Source organism: Mus musculus, chromosome 2, assembly GCF_000001635.26.
Source record: "Mus musculus strain C57BL/6J chromosome 2, GRCm38.p6 C57BL/6J".
NCBI classification, from domain to species: Eukaryota; Metazoa; Chordata; class Mammalia; order Rodentia; family Muridae; genus Mus; species Mus musculus.
The window spans coordinates 132,524,058-132,545,360 of NC_000068.7; the positions used below are offsets into that span (position 1 = coordinate 132,524,058).

The 21,303-nt window shown below is 39.3% G+C and overlaps 1 protein-coding gene across 22 annotated transcripts in view; it reads right to left on the bottom strand.

Annotated features, from left to right (window-relative positions):
• Nucleotides 1–5,024: 5,024 nt before the first annotated feature.
• Nucleotides 5,025–21,303, bottom strand: part of Gpcpd1 (glycerophosphocholine phosphodiesterase 1) — a 49,167-nt gene continuing 32,888 nt past the window's right edge. For 7 of the 22 annotated variants that reach the window (XM_030252130.1, XM_006500280.4, XM_006500276.4 and 4 more), the window contains 11 exons: nucleotides 20,335–20,389; nucleotides 18,186–18,278; nucleotides 17,088–17,108; nucleotides 16,228–16,305; nucleotides 15,842–15,881; nucleotides 14,025–14,086; nucleotides 12,628–12,693; nucleotides 11,305–11,441; nucleotides 10,641–10,776; nucleotides 10,017–10,177; nucleotides 5,026–6,685 (listed from right to left, as the gene is read on the bottom strand). In XM_030252130.1, the coding sequence (XP_030107990.1) occupies nucleotides 6,496–6,685; nucleotides 10,017–10,177; nucleotides 10,641–10,776; nucleotides 11,305–11,441; nucleotides 12,628–12,693; nucleotides 14,025–14,086; nucleotides 15,842–15,881; nucleotides 16,228–16,305; nucleotides 17,088–17,108; nucleotides 18,186–18,278; nucleotides 20,335–20,389 (1,039 nt within the window). In that variant the 3' untranslated portion in view covers nucleotides 5,026–6,495. Of the gene's footprint in view, nucleotides 6,686–8,667; nucleotides 10,178–10,640; nucleotides 10,777–11,304; nucleotides 11,442–12,627; nucleotides 12,694–14,024; nucleotides 14,087–15,841; nucleotides 15,882–16,227; nucleotides 16,754–17,087; nucleotides 17,109–18,185; nucleotides 18,279–20,334; nucleotides 20,390–21,303 lie in introns of those variants that run through there. The other 15 variants (NM_027096.2, NM_001291052.1, NM_001291050.1 and 12 more) reach the window with 5 other exon arrangements.

Consider the following 21,303-nt stretch of genomic DNA (forward strand, 5'->3'; position numbering starts at 1 on the left):
AAATATTTCTTAGCCATTTGTCTTTCTTCTTTGAGAATGCTTTGCTCAATTCCATAGTACATTTTTAATTAGACCATTTTTTTCTTGATGTTTAGTTTTTGAGTTCTTGTATATTCTCAATGGTAACCCAAAGTCAGATGTCTCCATGGAAGAGATTGTTCTCCCATCCTGAAGGCTGCTTTTCACTCAACTTTCCTGTACAGAAGCTTGTGAGTCTCCTGAGGCCCATTCGTCATCTCTGCATGATCAGGGCCCTATTCAGGAAGTCCTAGCCCAAAGTCTAAGTGTCACAGAGAGAAAAAAGGGACTGTCTTGGGGTGCTTTCCATTGCTGAGATAAAACATCACAGCCAATAGCAACTTGGGAAGGAAAGAGTCTATTTGGCTTGAGTCTCCTGGGTCAAAGTCCATTGAGGGAAGCAGTGTGAAATTTGGGATCCCTGAGAAAAGACCATAAACTCAATCCAGTTAGAAGATTTATTGGTTATCCCCTAGCAGGACAAGCAACCTCTGAGCTAAATTTGAGATTACAGCGAAGGAGGGATTTGGGAAAAGACTTTTAAAGGGGAAAACCACAGGACGACCTTCAAGATCTATGCAAGCAAGAAAAAAAACTGTTCTTTTATGCCAAGTTAAGTAAGGCAACGGAAAACAGTCTTTGGGTATCTTCTTAAGCAAAACTGAAAAAAACCAATTAGTCATATCATAACAAGTAGATAGTGACAGCTGTACATTTTTGGGTGGGGGATCGCTGAATTCAGGTTACTGGGAACTTATCTTCCAGGGACTAGAGTCAGAGACAAATGGCTGGGGTACCGCGATGGTATCTAGTATAAAATGGAGCTACTTTCACGTAACTGAAGCCCAGGCAGGAACCTGGAGGCAGGAACTGAAGCAGAAGCCACAGAGGAGTGCTGCTTACTGGCTTGCTCTCCAAGGCTTTCTCACCCAAGTTCAGTTCCAGGAGATCCAATGGGACCTTCTAACCTCTGCAAACACTAGGCATGTGCTTGTTACACATACATACAGGCAGGCCAAACATTCATAAAACAAATCAACCTAAAACAATTTAAAATATATGTTTATCAATACTAAGTATATAAATTATCTTACCATGAAAATAAAACACAAGCCGTTAAAATGAAAAGTTACACCAAATTATGTTCCAACATTTTACAGGGTTTCATTTCTCATTCACAGATGTTTAAAGGCCTCCGAACAGGTTAGCCTGATACTGGAAGGAGTTAGTGAGTTAGAAGAAAGCGAGAAATCTCATAGAGTGAAAGGAATGGCCAAAGAAACAGGTCAGAAGGCTTGAGAGTCAGACCTGAGAGGCGTCTTGGAATGGAACCCTGCACACTTGTCCAAGCTCTGTCGCTCTGAGTAAGATGAGGTGATCCAAGAGCCTGCCTGGCCAGGCTTTGCTTCCAAGCCCTTCTCTGCCTTAGAGCGGGCATAGGGAGAGAAGGACAACTTTGCCTTAGAGCCCAAAGACTGCATCCAGTTGAATCTTGGGAGTTCCCCAACAGCAAACACTGCAACCCAAAGGTATATATCGGGACCCACAGAAACAGAGACCTCTGCAGCAGAAGTCACAGTTTTTGCTCTGCCCCCCCCCGCGCCCTCCCCACCCCCCAGCAGGGATAAATCATGGGCTTGGCTTCACACTGAGGTCTGGAGCTCCCAAGGGATGAAATCAAGACCACTAGACATTGGAAGGAAGAAGAAATGAGAAAAATACGCTCATGGAATTCCAACACACAGACAGACAGACACACACACACACACCTTGAAAAGTACCTTAAAACCAAATAGGTTGAGACAGGACAAGCTGGAAATGATAAGTGCTCAGCGGACTGAGGCAAAAAAAAAATATTTGATTTTGGAGGCCATTCTGGGCTACTTAGTGAGTTTTAGGCTGCCCTGAACCAAAAAGAAAAACTCTTGTCTCAAAATGAATTAAAGACAAAAAATGATTTGAGAGGATTTGTAGGCAAATGGAAGTTACAATCTATTTTAAAACAAAGTTTGAGTCTAAAAATTGAAAAGTAAAATAAAGTCAGGTGTATATGAGTGAGACTACTGGAAAATTTGAGAAGGAAAACATGGTTAATATTTTATAAAAATATATTTTATATAAGGGTAACTATAATAAACATATCGACCTGCATGTAGTGAACATCAATAAGAAAAGTGGAAGACAATGTTGAACAGATTACCCCTAATGCAGTGCAGATGTGCATTCCTCACTGATTTCAGCATGTCCTGAACTCGTGTGTCAAGAGCCTTTACCAGATCTAGGCAGGGGAGGGTTGGGTCAGGGAGGTGGGGAGAAAAGTAGAGGGATGTATGCGTGAAACTAAGGCTGTCTGAAAAGGCTTACTTTGTAAGCTAAAACAAAACAAACCCCCAGTGTGGTAGTGGCGAGGTGGTGGCTCCCAGCACTCAGGAGACAGACAGGTGGATTTCTGAGTTTGAGGCCAGCCTGGTCTACAAAAGGAGTTCCAGGACAACCAAGGATACACAAAACCATGCCTCAAAAACAAAAACCAACCAACCAACCAAATAAAGAAGTGAACCCTTGAACAGTGGTAACCAGAGTAGGACTCCCAGAAGCCGTAGGCTGGAGAACTGCAGTGTCGGGGTGAGTTATCCTCCCCAAGTGCTGGGGTTAAACCTGGCCCTGTAATATATCCTTTTTTGAAAACCCTTAGTCAGTTTCAGCTGTGGATGACAGGTCTGAATGAGGCTTACAGGTCAAGGGTGTGGCGGTAGTGTGTAGGCTGCATACATTCAACTGTAGTCAGTGTCACAACACAAATGAACATCATTCATTCCTCCATCCCATTAAAATTAAGGTGAAGAAAAACAACGACTACTTTCTAAACCTTCAAATGCTCATCAAATAGATTCGATACCTCTTATTGAGGTCTGGTTCTCGGCAGCCACCTGTTGTGATGTCAGTGAGCATCAAAGTAACCTCTCCCCTGAGAATCAGAACAAAACTCCAGGCTGCCGGGGACTGCAGTAGCTAATAAAATATACAGGACAGTTGTGACGCTAGAAGGAAAAACCCACTTTAGTTATGACCAGTCACTTAGAAAATCCCTGAGGCTCAATAAGACCCTCCTTCCTCCCCTACCCCCCACCCCCCACGTGTTAGATTTGGACTCTTTTGACACCTGGGAGCCTGTTAATGTCTAGGGGCTACACAGAACTGGCTCCATGCCTCAGCCGCTGCAGCATATGGAAGTGGGCCCAGCACTTCCCTTAGGCAGCACAGTAGAGCCAGCCCCGAAGGCATGAGAAGTAAGAGCTGGCACTGGCCCCTTGCCAGCCGCAGCACTGGATGAGCTAGCTGGGGCAGTCAGTGCTGGAGAGCTTGCCCTGGTGGTGTGGGGTGCAGGAGCTGGCGGGCTGAGCAACTCAGCTACCATCCAAGCCCAGATCCAGGGCTTTGAGCTGGCCATCCCAACATCTATTCCATCTATGAACAGCTAGAGCACATAAAGGGGCTGGTTCTGTAGATCTAAAGTTGCAGGACCTTCATGACACAGGATAGCTGAGGAGTGCAGGTGAGGATCCAGTATTGATAGTGTAGCAGAAGCCAGAGGCCTCGAACCAGATCAATGATTTACTGCTGTGAGCATTTGCAAATAAAGATGGACAAAAGGATATACTAAGTGACATACTACTGCAGCTTCCGAGAGACTTATTTTCTTTTGGGGGTGTTGCAAGGGCGGAGGGCAGATAAGGTCAGGGGGATAAGTGGGATTGGGGTACATAATATAAAATTCACAAAAATCGTTTATGAAAAAAATCTTCAGAGTAGCTGTTAAGATGTAGGAATGAACTTTTAAGTGCTCTTTCATCAAGCTAATGTAACCAAACCCATTACACTGTAGATGACACATGCAGTGACAGCTACAGAGAAAAAGGCACAAGGGAAATGATCTGTCATCGTGCATGACTGGCAAGTTGCCCTGCACCACACACAAGTCCAATGAGCTCTGTGTTCACAGACAAGAGGTCAGACCAATCCTTACCACCACCTCCATGAGGGAGCTGTATGCCTTGCCTCCATACTGAGCAGAGCTAGTATAGGGAGCAAATGCCAGAGAATCATAGAACTTTCCAGAAAGTGTAAAATAATTTAACATTAAACATCTGCATGTAATAACTGACATCAATAAGCTATCCCAGTGGTCATAATGTAAGCCACTTCAAAATGTGCTTTCATAATAAATAAATACATTTCATTTACTGTGGAAATAAAAGTAAAGTTGGTAAGATGAATGCCAACTGTGTCTCTGGAATGTCCCAAGGCTCTGTAAGATCACTGGTAAATGCAATAAGGAGTAGTAAAATATTCAAAAGTGTTGGCACTGGATAGTTAGATGAGGCAGCAAGAGTGTGGGCCAGTTGATGGGGAAGGTTCCAAGCAAAGGACATATAGGCACAGATGGAGTGGTGCAGAGCTAGTCACAGCATGGCTGAGTAGAGGAAAGGTGACAGCTAGTGACATGGAGGCACTAGGTTAGCTCACATAGTCTAATCAACTAGTAATGGAGAAGACAGTGGTCAGGCTCTATGGTACACTAGCCTAGCTCTTCTCAGCAAACTAAACTGCTTGGGCCCAGTCCCTACCAAGTCCTCTGTAAGATGCACCCTTGTGCTTTTCTTCTGTCCTACACACAATAATGGAGCTAGGAGGGAAAATACATGGGAATGGCCACAGAACAAAACTAGAGAGGCAAAGGGAGCACACCACACGGTACACAGGTCTATGAAGAAAGTCAATTACATTTTCTGAAGGTACCTGATTATGTGGAAATGTTAAAGATTCATTCAACATGGGAAAGTATATAGAAATACCCTTGTAGAAGACCATTTTCTAAACTATGCTCCACTAAACATCATGTTACAAATACAATACCATAGGGTTTCTGACCCCATCTCCCCACAGTGAAGAACTGACCCAAACCCCCATTGTTGCACTGTTAAGAACAAATCAGGAAGCCAAAGGTGGTGGCGCATGACTTTAATACCACTTAGGAGGCAGAGGCAGATGTATCTGAGAGTTCAAAGCCAGCTGGCTTACACAGTGAGTTCCAGGACAGCCAAGGCTACACAGGTTGTGTCAAAAATTGAAAGAAAAAAAAAAGTACAACTTGTCATCTCAAGTCTTATGTTTTTAACTTCTGTCAATACATGCACAAACTGCCTCAGCAGGAGCACTGAGAAAGTGTGGTGAGTCGGCCCATACAAGCAGAATAAAATTTCTATTTGTAAGACAGAATACCATTATAAAACCATTCTACAAAATACCTTCTTGAAATTTCATTTTAAGATGAGGAAAAAAATAAATCTGTCATTTTATTTAACATTCATTCTGAAGTTACAGTTTTATCAGTACAATCTGCTTCTAAAGAAATCTTAGTATAATCCTAAAAGCATGCATTTATATACAGTAAGATCTACATTCCTAAATAAATTACATACATGATATATATTAAACAATAAAGAATACCAATTTGAGAATTCAGGACATTTATTTTTCTGCATGGGAATTTAACTACTATGCAACACACAGCAATTATGTTTACTAGGTAGTGAGACACTTATGTTTACTAGGTAGTGAGACACTAAATAAGCATACTCAAAGTGTCTAAAACAGACTTTGTTTTTTAGGCGACAAAATATTTTATGTCCTTAACATCTCCCTCACCTAGCACCAGATGCAAGGACTTAACAGTAAACATGTACAATCTCATGCTTAAAACCTAAAGCATGCATTGAGTCAAATTGATACCTTCTGATCTACACTACTATATATGCAATATATACTTCTTACAAATACTTTATACATTAAGTTACCCTGCAGCATTCTGGAACTTTAATATCTTTGAATGGTTTATGAGACAAGTTTTGAGGTTCATCTGCAGGCTGGCTTGGGTCAGGTGAGAAATGGCAGCAATCTGAGGTTTATACTAAAGGAAAATGGTGCGTGTTCCTATCAACCATGTAAAGATACCTATGTACATGGATGACACAGACCTGTGCAGCTGGAGCCACCAGTGCAAATGCATGCATTGAGGTACTTAGTTTTTCCATGGTCAGGTATAATTATGCAATCATTTTTCTCAAGCACTGAAGATTTAAGACTTAATCAAATGAAAAGCCTGAACTTTAAGTATGAGATATTTATATCGTTAATTTCCAACTTTTAATGAAGATTCACCATTATAGGCTTAGATATCTCACTGAAATGTTTAACAGTATATTTTCTTATTGTACAGAGACTGATTGGTAATTATACCTGGACAAGTGACAAATAGCATACTTGATATTCTTGCGGGACCTGTAATGAAATAGTAAAATACTTCATTATTGCTTCATTGGACTGAAAAACCTAAGAGGCAACAGCAGTGCTCGATGGTGAAAACTAAACATGAGGGCAGCGGTGTGCCCCTAAATGTCCTCTGTGCACTGTGAACTAAGCGTTCTCCACACTATCAATGCCGTTGGCATCCACGTGGATATCAGGCTCCACACAGAAAGAAGAAGGGATGAAGTGGCTAACAGTGGGACACAAACAGTTCTTAAGCTCTGGCAATTCTTGCTTCAGGCGCTCCAACTGCTCCACTTGGAATATATTTGGCTGTTCAGGCATCCAATCATATATCCTATGGTGAAAACAGACACACAATAAGAATAATGTAATTTCATGTTTATTAAGGACTGTCTGACTTAACTTTTTAAGAAAATCCATTTTAAAACTACCTGGAATATTCATTCTTATTGTATTTTATTCTACTTTAAGATAATGATAAAGATCAAAGCATTAGGTGAATTAATTCTCAGAATAGACTGTTCTTTTGTAACCCCGGTCATAAAACAATTCCTTGAATCAGAAAATGGAATTTGTAGTGCTCTAGTGATTCTTGAAGTATACAACTGGTGATGCCTTAGTTTACAGGAGGAAAACCTCCTGAGCCCTGAAACTTGTCCCCAGTGACTTAACTCACAAATGACCAGAGATCAGAAAGAGCCTCTGGTAGGTGAGGCCTGCTCACAGACAAAGACCAGCTATATATGCAATGAACGACACAGGGTCATGAGAGGGAAGACAGCATATGAAGCTGATCCTGCTATCCCCACCTGAGTGCTGGGATTACAGTCATGGGCCACCACACCCTTTAAACATGGTGCTGGGGGTGTGGCCAGCCCCTGTGTATGCTAAGTAGACACTAGAGCTATTCATCCCTGCAGCATGCATTTTTAACGATGAAAAACTACTTCTCAACAACAAGGTTAAAGCACAGACTATGCACATGGTACAAAGCTGTTACACTTTTCTACTTTATTTTCTAACATTTAGTTGGGAGTGGTTAATTTAGCTTTATCTTGCTTCTGTGCAAGCAGAGACTGCAGTCATGCCCCTCAGAGCCCAGCTTGTTGACTCATACTAGGGGCTCAGGAACACAGGCCAGGGACAGAGAACTTGAGTGGCATTGGGAATGGCCCAAGTTTAGTCCCAAGCATCACGATCAACTCCAAAAAGGAGCAAGAGAGAAGGGGAAAGAACAGACCCTTGCAGTGAGTGTAAGGGCAAGTGATCTTACGTTCTCACGTGCTCCTGTATAACCCCAGCTCTTCCCTCCCTTGCATTCCATCAACTACTTATTTTTTCTCTTACAAAATTTTAATCCTTAATAGGCCTTAAAACATTTGATGTTTGTATGAATTTAACCATTATACTGTTATGTTCTGAGGCTACAAAACAAAAACCAAACCAAACCTACACACTTCTATCACCATTCTCTCATAAATGCCCCTAAAGCTCCAAGTCACTCATTACTCAAAACTTTCTAAACTTGTCTATGTAAAAACACACTAGTAAATAGAATGAAAAAGCCCAAGAGGTCAGACAGCTAAAGGACTAAAGGCTTGTGTTCTGATTGCCTTAGAGAGCTATTGTTTATGTTATATGCTTACCACTACAACCTCCCTAAGTAGAGCCCATGTCAGGTTGGCCCTCCAAATGCCGCTGGGCCCATGCCTGAAATGCAAGTCCCACCAGAGCAAATCTGAACATCTGAAACTTTCACCTCTGCTCTTTCTCTTCAAAGAAGCGGAGCCAGGAGGAATCTACTCTCAGCACTTGTTATACCATCATCCTACTATTACATGTCAGCATCCCATCCACTTCAAGCATGAAAGCCCTCGAGAAGAAGATCTGTTCTGTAAGGAATTTGTATTCCTTAGCAGAGTCATACATGGAATTACCTTACACATTCTTTTCTTGTCCCCAAATATCTGTAGTCATTTCTTCTTCTGCATACTCACATAAAAATTCCCAATTTTAATGAAGTCGGTATTTTTATTAAATTGTTAATATGAAATTTAAGTTTTTAATTTTGTTAGTTGAAAACACCTATTTTTTTTTAAAACTGGCTAGTCACTCTGTTTTAGTCAAAATTAACCAACTGGTTTAAAAGCAGGCAGGTAGTTAAATAAGACAGCAGACCAGCTAGGCATTGCAGCACTCAACTGTAATGTCTTTGGGAAGCTGAGACTGGAAGACTGCAAGACTAAGACAGCCTGAGTAAAACCCTATCTTCAAAATCAAAAGAAGTAAGTGAACAAACTAGACCAGACAAAATAGTGGGAGTAAAATCTTTATTAAAGAATGATATAACTTAGTAGGACAAAGGGTAGTATGAATTAATCCAAGGAAAGCATATTTTTGTTTTCCCTTAAAGCAGGTCTGGTCAAAACACTGCTTCCATCAAGTCAATGTTTTTTTTAACAACCTAAAACATCTATATACTAAGCAACTTTCTAAGTATTAGCAGCTATTAAACTTACATCTTATATACCAATTCCTAGGAAGCTGGTTTTTATATCAAGTCAACAAGTATTTGATCCCAGTCTTTCTCTTACTGACCTAGCCTCTGAAGACAGTAAACAAAAAAAGCAAAATGTCCTGTCCTTGTGCAACCTACACTCTGTGTATGCATTAGGAAACAGGGAGGTACTAGTTCAAAGAGGCCAGGAAGGAAAAGACACATGGTATAAAGTTACATACATGTATGTTTGTTGGTGATAAATGATCGTGAGCAAAGTTGAGAAGCTCCCTGTGAACAGAAGCTACTATTTAAAATAGTGTCGTCCTTGTGCAAGTGACATTTCAGTGTACAGGAATTATTCTCTGAAGCAAAAAGAAATAGCCCATGGAGGGATGTTCTGAAAGGAAAGATCTCAGAGGAAAATGGGAGTGAGAGGTGAAAGACACTGCTATGGAAGATTCAAGGATTTAACTGGGAAAGCAGAATGAACAGTGAGGCATTTATGCTGAAATCAAGATGGTAAGGGACATAAAAGTTTTTAAAGTCAGGGAAATGTCCTGAGTTGGATACATAAAGTACTGTTAATGCATAAAGATATAAAAAGCCACAGAATGCAATGAGATCACTGAGAGAGTATGGTCCCCAGTTGGTAGACTATTTGGGAAGGATTAGGAGATATGTATGGCCTTGTATGCCACAAGGCAGTAAACTTTGAGGTTTCAAAAGTCCACACCAGGGCCTGTCTGTCTGTCTGTCTGTCTCTCTGCTTCCTGCTTGTGGATCAGAAGTAAGCTGTTAGCTACTACTCCAGTGCCATGCCTGCCTGCTGCCACACCCCCATGATGGGCATGGGCTCACCGTCTGGAACTGCCAACTGTCACCTTGGTCATGGTGCCTCTAGAAAGGAACTAAGACAACTGCAGAAAAGTTTTGACAGCAGGTGTGGGAAAGGCAGGTATCCTCACTCCAGGGGAACTACACATTTGGGTTAGGGCTTCTTAAGTGACTTTTGACATATCTCAACATCTGGGACAAGATCACAAGTGTCTGAATAAACTTTATATAACTACATAATTTTAACTTAACTAAATTTAATAGTTTAAAAGATAAAAACTACTATACTTTTTGAAAAATTCCATGGAAATTTTTTATGAAAAACAAATACCTATCATATATTAGACCATTTACTCCAAATTCCTTCAGTTTCCTTCTGTTTTCAGGATCGTTGGTATCATCACCCCAGCAGAATATGACCAATCCCTTAGCTTTTGCCTCTTGGACATAGGATGGGTTTCTAAGGAGGTCTTCAGTATGGGCATTTATCCCCTAGAACAAGAAAAATTCATTAAAGAAATGTAGTCATTACAGATACTAAATGATCAGGTTAGTGCTCTCTAAAGGAGATGCAAGAGGAAAAATATGGACACATTTTTCCTATAATTTCCCTTATTAATGGATTCTCTATATAAAACATTAATATATAAATGTAATTTATAAGCACATATTGAATGTGCAATCATTATCAATTCTCTACTTGATATTAGCTAAACCTTTTGCCAGTTGTTAGAATAGGAAATCTTATTTAATACTGTCTAAAACAAAATGAGAACTTACATACAAGCAACACACAATGTACTTAGCCAGCTGTGTTAATCTGTTCATCATGTATATGCATGTAACAATAACAATTAAACAAAGATCGCACCTTTGTGAGAGAGCAGGGGATGAGAGCACTTGAAGGAAATACAAGGCATTCATATGAAAGAAAGGAAACTGAAACACAACTTACCAAAATATTTTCAAACTGTGCAAAACTCATTGCAATGGGTGTTGTCCGAGATCTGAGGTCCATGAGTTCGGGGTAAATATCAGACTTTCCTTGGGTCAAAAATAATATGGGATATTTGTTCTGCTTCTGCCGAACCCTAAATTGACAAGATAAAGGTGAAAGATTGCTAGGATGATAACAAAATTACTTTGAAACTTTAAAAATTACTAAAAAGAAAACAAAACAGAGAAAGAGCTAGGCATCATGGGTCCAGAAGGTTGGGGCTGGAGGATCACTGTAAGCTCAAGGCTGCCTAAACTACAGTGAATTCATGTTCTACAGATTGAGAAACTCTAGAAGGCAGAACAAGAAAGACCAATCCATTACTCAGATACAACCAAGTCAAACAAAGATGTGAAGTTTTTACATTTAGAAACTGAATGTAATGGGAAACCCCTGGGGCTTACATCTGATATGGAGGATAAATGCCAGATATAGGGTTATAGGTCCCTAAAGGAGTGGTGGAGTGCACTTGACAAACAAGTGCCTCTCCCTTTTCAGGAAGAAAACAAAACATGGGCAACTGACTGAGAGGATGCCATCTGGATAACCTCCCAAAACTGCCTCCCAAATCCTAGCTACAAAGAATATAGAATCAATTTTAAAAAACATGAATATTACTTACATTGTACAAATATCTGCATCAAAAGAAGAAAACACTATTCTCCTCTTCCCAGAATTTTCTAAAACAGTTTTTAAAATTATATCCAAAAACACATTCATATCAAAATATGTTGATAAGTTGCCATCCCATACTCCATCCTATAAGAAAGGAAATTGAGGGGCTGAGATGTGCTAGAGCTGCAGTGTTAGAGAAAGCTTCAGCAACAATCAGCCCAACACTTAAAAATGTAATAATGTGTTTCCCAAAAGCATATACAATATTATAGTTACAGACAGTTAGAAGCAGTCGTGAGGAACTGGTGCTTAGAACTGTACTTGTATACTCTGTAAGAACAGTAAGTGCTCTCCAGTCCCAATAGTTCATTAACCAGTGTTCTCCTGGACTAGCATAAAACTCCAGAAAACCAGGACCTTATCTTGTCCTTATTCTACCTATGTTCTCAGCACTCAGAAAATGCCTGGTCTTTATTATCTTCCTTGTAAATATTTCTGGATCATGAATGACTAAACCTAGGATTCACAGACATTTCTCCTAAATTTGTATTACAATTTAAAAATAAATGTGTTTAATAATTCTAACATATGATTTGATGTAAAAAAAAAAAAGAAACAAAAAAATTAGTGAGAGTTTGACTATCTATTATCTACTTTTTAAATATACCCAGAAACTGTTTTTATGATGTATACTCAGGTCACTTAATACATCAAAACTTGTATAATATATATTTAGCAATTAAAAGTATTCATACTAGATTTATTTTGCTAAATAGCAAACTAAAAAAAAAAGTTTTTAAAACAGCAACAAGTTCAAGTAATGTCTTTGACAACTCAATTGTCACCACAAAAGACCCTTAACCTATTTATTAAAACTGTGCAAGGCTGGTGAGATGGTTTGGCAGGTAAAGTGCTTGTTACCCAAGTCTGAATTTGATTGATTCAAGTCCACAGTGGAGGACAGAAGGACAGGACAGTCCTTCCCAGCACACATACCCACATTCACAAATACACACAATAGTTTTTCTTCTTTTTTCAACTCAATTTCAAGATGTATGTATATGACCTATACATACACATATGACCTATATGCCAGAAGAGGGCATCAGGTCCCATTATAGATGGTTGTAAGCCACCATGTGGTTGCTGGGAATTGAACTCAGGACCTCTAGAAGAGCAGCCAGTGAGAACTATTAACCGCTGAGTCATCTCTCCAGCCCTTCTTTTTTCAATTCTAAAAGATCCATCAATCAATGTGCTTCAATGAAACAAGATTTCAGTTTTACTTAATCCCATTTAAAAAAAATAGAGTAACAAAAAAAGTACTTACCCTGTGTTGGCAAATCCATTTTATTTCTATATTAAATCCTACATTTTCTGGCAATGATTCTAAAACCTAGCGTTGTTTGTTGATGATGAATTGCGTTGTTTTTGGTAAAATGAATGGCAAAATAAGAAAAAAAAAACACGTAATTACAAAATCAGCTAAGACTATATTACCTACATTACCAATATGTCTTCCTGTCACTGTGAACTAACTTTTTTAACATCAAAAAAAAATTTTTTAAAAAGCAGCAGATTCAAGCAATGTCTTTGACAACTCAATTGTCACCACAAAGACTCTTAACCTTTTTTCCATCATTCCTTTAAAAAGAAATCTGAAGTGAGTTATAGGCAGTGAGTTATTGAAGAACCTGCCTATTCCTACATCTAACTCTAATCTTAACCCCCAACCCCAACCCTACCTATGTCATGTTTTCTGAATTATATTTAGGTATGTCAATAAATTAAGATTAAATGAAAACCATCACTTAAGCTTTTATTTAAAGGTGTTGTTCAACAAATACCATGCTGATTGATACTTTCCCCACAAAAAAATACACTATATTATTCTGAGGTTCATAAATCAAAAGGGCTAATACACACAGAGGGGAGCAGGCAGAATTTACAAGCTGCTCATCTTTTCTGAAGAAAATTATCTGGACACTTGGCATCTCACCAGCATCTACATGGACTTCCCTGAGACTGTCCAGATTGTCTCTAGCTTTTATATTATCATCATCGTTATTTTAAAAGCAAGGTCTCACTATGTAGCCCTAGCTGAAATAAACTATGAAGATCAGGCAGACCATACAGAGATCTGTCTTTGTCTCCCAGAGGGCTGGGAAGAAAGGTGTGACCAGCCAATTTTTAAAATCTTTACACTACTTTTTGCTTTAGACCTTTTCACGGTGAATTTCTGAAATGCCCTATTTTCAATAATGAAGTTTCTTATGTTCTCTCCAAACTATAGGTTTTAAATACTAGAGAAGCCTCTTCCATCATCACATCTCCCTTCCATCTCTTCCCCTGTGTCCTCTTTTTCCCTTTATACAGAAATATACAAACTTACTATTATCAAATTAGCCCAGTGAGAGGGAAGTCTTACTCAAGTGAACAGTTAAGCTATTCTTTAAATGCAGCACAGCCTCAAGGGTAATAGACAACACCCACAATCCCAGTTATCTGTGAGGAGGCAGAAAAATGAGGAGTTCCAGAATCTATGCAGCCTGAGCTATATGACAAAATGCTTCAATCACCCCACCCACCCAAGAGCACCTATAATAAGCTTACACTGGTGCTGACATTCACAGAGCCCTTTTAGTGCCCACTGAATATAAGAAAAATCATTCATGCAAACAGATATCAATGAAATAGCCCTGTCCAGGTGTCCCTCAAGGAACTTACCATCTTAAGAGAAGGAAATGGCTGATTTTCAGAAAAGAAATTTTCCTCCTCATACAAAGATTCTGAAATTTTAAATTATAGAAGTCTGGTAAGTAAAATGACCCTAGAGCAGATCTCCCAAACCTTAGGACAGCCTGCACACTGAAGTAATTACCAGGTCTTTTAGGCTGATTACTTCTGAAGACTTGCATTTGCTATCTTTAGCCATTAAGAACCCCATTTTCTAAATAAGCATCTAGCAAAAAGACAACGAGCTAGTTCATTTAAACACCATCCTTTGTGGTCCCAAAAGTGATTATTTTCATGTAAGTAACAGTTTAGATGACTCTGAATAGTAGCTAGTAGTAACTCATCTCTTGGTGGAATTTGGAGTTGTATCAAAGTCAGCTCAGAAATTACAAAGTAAAGAAAATCTAAGAGTTGGGGCTGTAGCCGGGCGGTGGTGGCGCACGCCTTTAATCCTAGCACTTGGGAGGCAGAGCCAGGCAGATTTCTGAGTTTGAGGCCAGCCTGGTCTACAGAGTGAGTTCCAGGACAGCCAGGGCTACACAGAGAAACCCTGTCTCGAAAAAACAAAAAACAAAAAAAATAAAAATAAACAAAAACAAACAAAAAAAGAGTTGGGGCTGTAGCTCAGTTGGTAAGGAGATAACCTGGCATCAATGAAACCCTGGGTTCCAGCTTCAGGGATGAATAAAACTGGGCATGGCATACACCTGTAATCCCAGCACATGGAAGGTAAAGATAAGAAGTTCAAAGTTATCCTTGGATATATGTGAACTCAAGGCTATCGTGAGCTACATGAAACTACCTTAAAAACAAAACTATAGCTACTTTTGTTATAATCTCTTAATCCAAAATAGATTAAGTACAGAAGTTTTTCCTAACACACACACACACACACAAAATCAACTCATGTGCAGTTCAAATGTATTTTAAAACTAAAATTAAGTAAAAACTTGAATTAAATAATTAAAGGTAAGCCTATGAAGTCACATATTAAGACAACCTTGGTGTCTAAAGCACTTACTAAGCCTTCACAAAGGCAGTTACTATGTGGTTTTCACAAAGGACATTTTTGAGTACCTGTCCTTTGTAGAACACTGTGAAAGTCAGTCTATGAAACCACTGTCCTACCTTTGAGAGATAACATATTCCAGCTAAAGAAGGGGGTTGCAAAAGCAATGGGTTTCAAGAGGTACATAAATCACAGAGCTCTGTTGGGAGTGGAATATAAAGTGGCACTAAACAGTGCTGTGGGAAGCAGGACACTCTGGGAAGACACTGAGGCAGGAAGTTGTTCAGTAAAGTGACTTGCCATCCAACACAGCTAGAAAGGATGGGGCTGATTCAACAACAACTGGCAGTGGAATCTGTACCTGAGAGGCACTCTACTTTGTAATGGTTAAGAATTTTTGGAAAGGGAGCTGGAGAGATAGCTCAGTGAGTAAGAGCACCCGACTGCTCTTCCGAAGGTCCAGAGTTCAAATCCCAGCAACCACATGGTGGCTCACAACCACTGTAATGAGATCTGACGCCCTCTTCTGGTGTGTCTGAAGACAGCTACAGTATATACAGTGTACTTACATGTAATAAATAAATAAATCTTAAAAAAAAGAATTTTTGGAAAGAACTGACATAAAACTAAGGAAGGTAGTAAAATGCTTATTTGCATGTAACACCTTTGTTGAAAATCAATTCAGATCTATGAAATTACATTCACATGGACCAATACTATAGCCATTAAAATGACCAAAGATACAAACGTATCTATGACAATCATAAAACAAAAACAATGCTTCCAAACTAGCACATACGTTTCCGGTCTTTGGTTTTTAATGCAGTCACATGAGAAAGCTGTAAAACAAACAACACAAAATGCAATTAGAAAAAAAAAATCTATAGTTGATGCAAGAAATTACATAAGGTAATTTGAAAAGTTAGCAAGCTAGAACAGACAATGTGAAATTACCAGTTTAATAATAAATACTAATACTTAGCTGTTTATTTAAGTATCTAGTAGGGATGAGATAAGGAATCTTACACAGTAAAGCAAATTATACCAAGATCCTAGTATATATAAAAACTATCCCATGCATGTTTAATGCAGTCATTCTTATGTGCAGAGAGCATTACTAAATCAGACAAACGTAAACCATACTAAAGCTGAAGGGATATTTGCATTTTGTGTCACTGTTAATACCTTCAATAACTGGAGTTGGTCAAATGTTAATTCTTTTACTGGGATTTCAAACAATTCAACTGGATCAGCTTCATATTTCTAGTAGAAAGGGGGAGAAATAAATCTGTTTTACCATTTTTGAATGTTTGCACTGCATACACCTACCTTCTCAACTTACTGAAGATGAGAGAGCTGGTAGGTATCAACCATTACCCCATGCAGAAAGGCCCACTACCGGAGCGCCTGTTCCAGCTTTGCTTTTTTTTTTCCTTGTAGTCCCAAAAAAGCCCACAGCCTTTCACATGCTGGGCAAAGGCTCTCATCTTTGAGCTTCTGTTTTTACTGCAGACAGCCAAAGCCACACCCTGAGCCCCTAGCTTCTGTTTTTACTGTAGGCAGCCAGAGCCTGGAAGAAAGAGGCATCTGACGGGGAGGAAGCACCGATGGCAGAGCATGATGCCAGGCGTTCCTCTTATTACTCTTAGTATTACTGCCTCCTTCATGCGGTCGGTATCCACTTCATCTGCCACTGATTCATGCTACATGCCTAGGAAATCAACATGCAAGTACTATAAGCAATTTAATGCTGCAAATCAATTTCTAATTTTTCTAAGCCTTTTAATATTTAAACTACACTAAAAGTGGCAGGTGCACACGCAAACAGTTCTATGAAAATGTGTCTGATTATCTATAAGCAATATTTAAGAACCATGATCTAGCATGTATCCTCCACAGGCAAATCTACATTTTAAAGCCATATCAAATGTTATACTGTAGGAAGTACCACTCTTTAAGGAAATGAATTAAGGTACCACCAATAAATCAACTCAACATTAAAAGTCATTGCGCAAATATATTCACTGATGAGCATTGATACAAACCTGTGTATGCACAAATTTTTTCTGGAAGGACACACAAGAAACTATTAAGAATAAGGGAATGAGATCAAGGGAAGGGGAAGGAAGATTTGTCATTCATTTCATCTTCTGAACTACTTGCATTTAACGGACATGGGTGAATTGTTTTTACATGAAAATGCTAATTAAAAAAAATCAAACTCAAGATAAAAATATATACAATTCATTAGTTTCATTCCCCCATTAGCTCATTTGGATTCAACTGCACAAGACAGTCTGCTGAAAACAAGGGATCAATAATACTCTTCAATGAGCTACGTTAGAAGTAACATTCTCTTGTAGCAAAGTAGATGAATCCTCTCCTTTTGCCCCCCTAAGACAGAAGGGTCCCCATCTGGGTCTGTTCTTAGAACCTCCTATCTGTTAAGCAGGGAGAGCCAGCTATCCTGTCAGATTCTATTGTCCAATAGCAGCAAACTGGCTAACTTTAAACCAGATCACTGAAAATGATATTCAATTAAAAAAAAAATCCAAGTTGAACCTAGTTTAAGTCCCTTAGAAAATACCAGTTTTGTGTACGTGCTCGCCAGCACTGACGAGCACAAGAACAGCAGCAGTGAATCTTCAGGACCCCACACGCGACTCTTCCCTGTATCATCACATGCTCCCCTCTCCTTACTGGTTCTACTGCAGCTGTGTCTCACTGCTCTGTAGTCCTCAAATTCCTGTATCTTCCATCTAGCCTGCCTTGACTGAAAGGCCTCTGCATACTGATGCCACAGCACTCCACCCCAGCTGTGCCAGCTGATTAATTTAAGATATGAAGCAGAAATAGATGGGAGTCATGGGGAAATGACCTTCCTCTTCTGCCTCAATACTGTACCAAGGGACCAATACAGAAAATACTTGACATGTCCATTCATCAGTAACATCAAAAAGAAAATCCAGTGGCACTGCTGCCCGACTCCAGGAAATCACTCCATCAAACCTATCTCTGAATACTATAAAGGCTTAAGAAGACCCGGTAGTAATTCACTAAGCAAGTGAATTCACCAACTGTAACAAATAATAAAAACAAACATCTTATCACAGTAAGCATAAACTACAAGGATGTCAACATACCCTCTTCATGGTCAGACAGCAGGTGAGGTCATGATACACCACGGGCACAAAGTCCTTTGAAAGGTGGACATCAAATTCTACAAATGCTGCGCCCTGACAGAAGAAAAGGAAGCAAGGAAGCAGACAACACATTTCTCATCACAGATCAAAATTTTTTAAGGTAAAATTATAATTTTGTACACAAAGCCATTATAATTTTGTACAATAAAACCACTTCATGAATATCTCGCTTCAAACTTCTCCAACATGGTTAACTGGTCTCTTACAACTTTCTGTTTTACAAAAGTACAACTTTTTCCTGGCCAAATAAAAAGATGTGTGTTGAGGTATTCCCATCCATTTGCAAACACTCACAGCACTAAAAAACAGTGAGAGAGCCTTCAGGGCAATGCCCCTGTCTGTGCACTGAGCAGGAGCACAAGACTCTCTCTCTATTACAGCTACACAACAGAGCGTCAGGAAGAAATGAGGGGAAGAATGCACTACAGAGCCTCCGCGCTCTGCTCCTGCAGTCACCTGAGCATAAGGAGTTAGGAGTACTCGCTGCTCTTGTGGAGAAGCCAGGTTCAGTTCCCAGCTCACAAGTCAGGTCACTCAGAACCATCTACAACTCTGTCACTCTTTTCTTGCCTCAGCAGGGGAGGAATGCACATGATGTGCATGCATGTGCACACAAACACACACACACACACATACATACATACATGCAAATTAAAACTCTTTTAAAAATACCATACTTTTCTAAAAGGGAACTACACTATTTCCTTGTAATTCCCCATACACATGAAGTCACATTTCCTTAGTTAAAATGGTTTATTTTACATAGTCACACATCTGAAAGAGAACTTTACCAAGATGCTGCTTAATTAGCAACAATAAACTAAAACTAGCTACAGATTATCAACTATGGATCAGTATGCCCCTGGATTAGTATATCCTTTCAAATAGAAGACAAAACGATGTATTAATTTTTTTGATACAGGATCTGTCTGTGCAGCCCTATCTGGCCATGAATTCACAGAGATCCAACCTACCCTCAACGCACAAGTGCTGAGATTAAAGATAAGTGGCACTAACAGTTTAAATTACTTTGGGAAGTGAAAGCCATTGTGAAAAACTGTGGGAAGAAATAAAATAAGATGCCCTCTCATCCCCCACCCCAGTTTAAGTGTAGAGCCTGAGTTTCTCTGGTGGAGGACAAAAAATAAACAATGATTGGATAAAAGAAAAAATTTAATATAATCGTTTATGTTTGTTTTTCTTTTAAAGTATAGAATAATTTATTTCAATATGGTACTTCATACAAGTACTGATATATTTTTTAAGTGTCATATAGAGGCAGCCAGATGATAATTCTGTGGGTAGATGTACTTGGCACCAAGTCTGATAACCTGAGTTTACTTTCCAAGACTCACATGATGGAAGTAGGGTACCAATTTCCAAGTTGTCCTCTGACCTCCACATGTAGACAGTGCCAGCAACTCCCCCACCCCCAAAGATACTAAAATGCAATGAGAGTTAAATAAAATCACTACCTTCTACTAGCATTGTTTCTAAAGTAAAACCAAGCATTAGGAACTTTTTATCTCAAGAAAGGAGAGAAGGGGCATGGTGGCTCATACCTGTAATAACTGCAACCCTTGAGAAACAGAAGCAGGGGACCCCCTAAGTTCAAGACCAGCCTGGCTGAACTAAATTTAAGCCATCTTCTGCTATTTTTTTTTTAGACAGCAAGAGTGATCACAAAGTGGGGAGAGTGGTGGGGCATTGTGTGCATGCGCAAGAGGTTTAAAGCTCTTATTTATTTTTTTGCTCTTTCAAAATATCTGTTTAGTTCCCAGCACCCACATAATGATTCTCGAATAGTTGTATCTCCAAGTGTACAGGATCTGACACCTTCTGGCCTCTAAGGAAACCAGACACACAAACAGTGCACTCACACACACGCAGGCAAAACACTCATATAGGTATTATTCTGTTATTTACATGTAAATCTTCATTATAAATCTAAATACAAATACCAAAAGGTATTTATTCTTCACTTAGAAACATTTTCACAATAGTTTTCTTTTTATCTGTTAGTACAAACTGGAAGAGATCCCTGTCTCTATCTCAACAATCTAAAGTTGTTTACAGAAAGAATACTTACATGACTGGCAGCATTTCTTAAAGAAGCGATAGTATTTTCCTGTACTTTAGCTAGCCTGAAATAAAGAAATACAGTCATCAGGGACTAAAGAAAAGAACATTGTAGGCAGCCAACTACATCGCATCTTCAACAGTGAAAACAGGACTATAATTTTACTATACTTAAAATATGATAGTGAACACTCTTGGCTGGTATGTGCACTTATTTCAAGCACCAGCTCTGTTACTTACAATGATATAGATTCCACATTAAAATACATAGCTTCCCTGTACTTGAATCTTTTCTTGGAAATAAGTGAGGTGCCTGATTAAGGAAAACAATCCTTTTCAAGGGAACAAAGAAACTGAAAAGAAATGTACTACTTATAAAGCCTCCAAATGACTTCATACTGGCAAAACATGGGGAACTGGGAATGACTGACACACCAACAGGGTAGACTGTATTAAAAAGGAGAGTAGATGAAGGAAGAGCTCAATAGGAAGTGTTTGCTGGGCTGGAGAGATGGCTCAGCGGTTAAGAGCACTGACTGCTCTTCCAGAGGTCCTGAGTTTAATTCCTAGCAACCACATGGTGGCTCACAACTATCTGTAATGGGATTGAATGCCCTCTTCTGGTGTGTCTGAAGACAGCTATAGTGCACTCATATACATAAAATAAATAAATCTTGAAAGTGTTTGCTGCTCAAGCCTAAGAACTTGAGTCCAGATGCAGCACCCATGTGAAAAAGCCAGACATGGCTGTACATGCCTAAACCCGTGGTGGGGTGTTAAGCAGGCACAGGAGGATTGCTGGGGCTTGCTGGCTGCCAGACTAGCTACACATTCAGTGAGTCACACACACATACATACACACACACACACACACACACACACACACACACACACACACGTATATAAGGAGAGAAATTATTAACATGGAACTTGAAAGTGCTTGCTTCTTACTTAAATGTAAGCTGACTTGGTTTGGAGA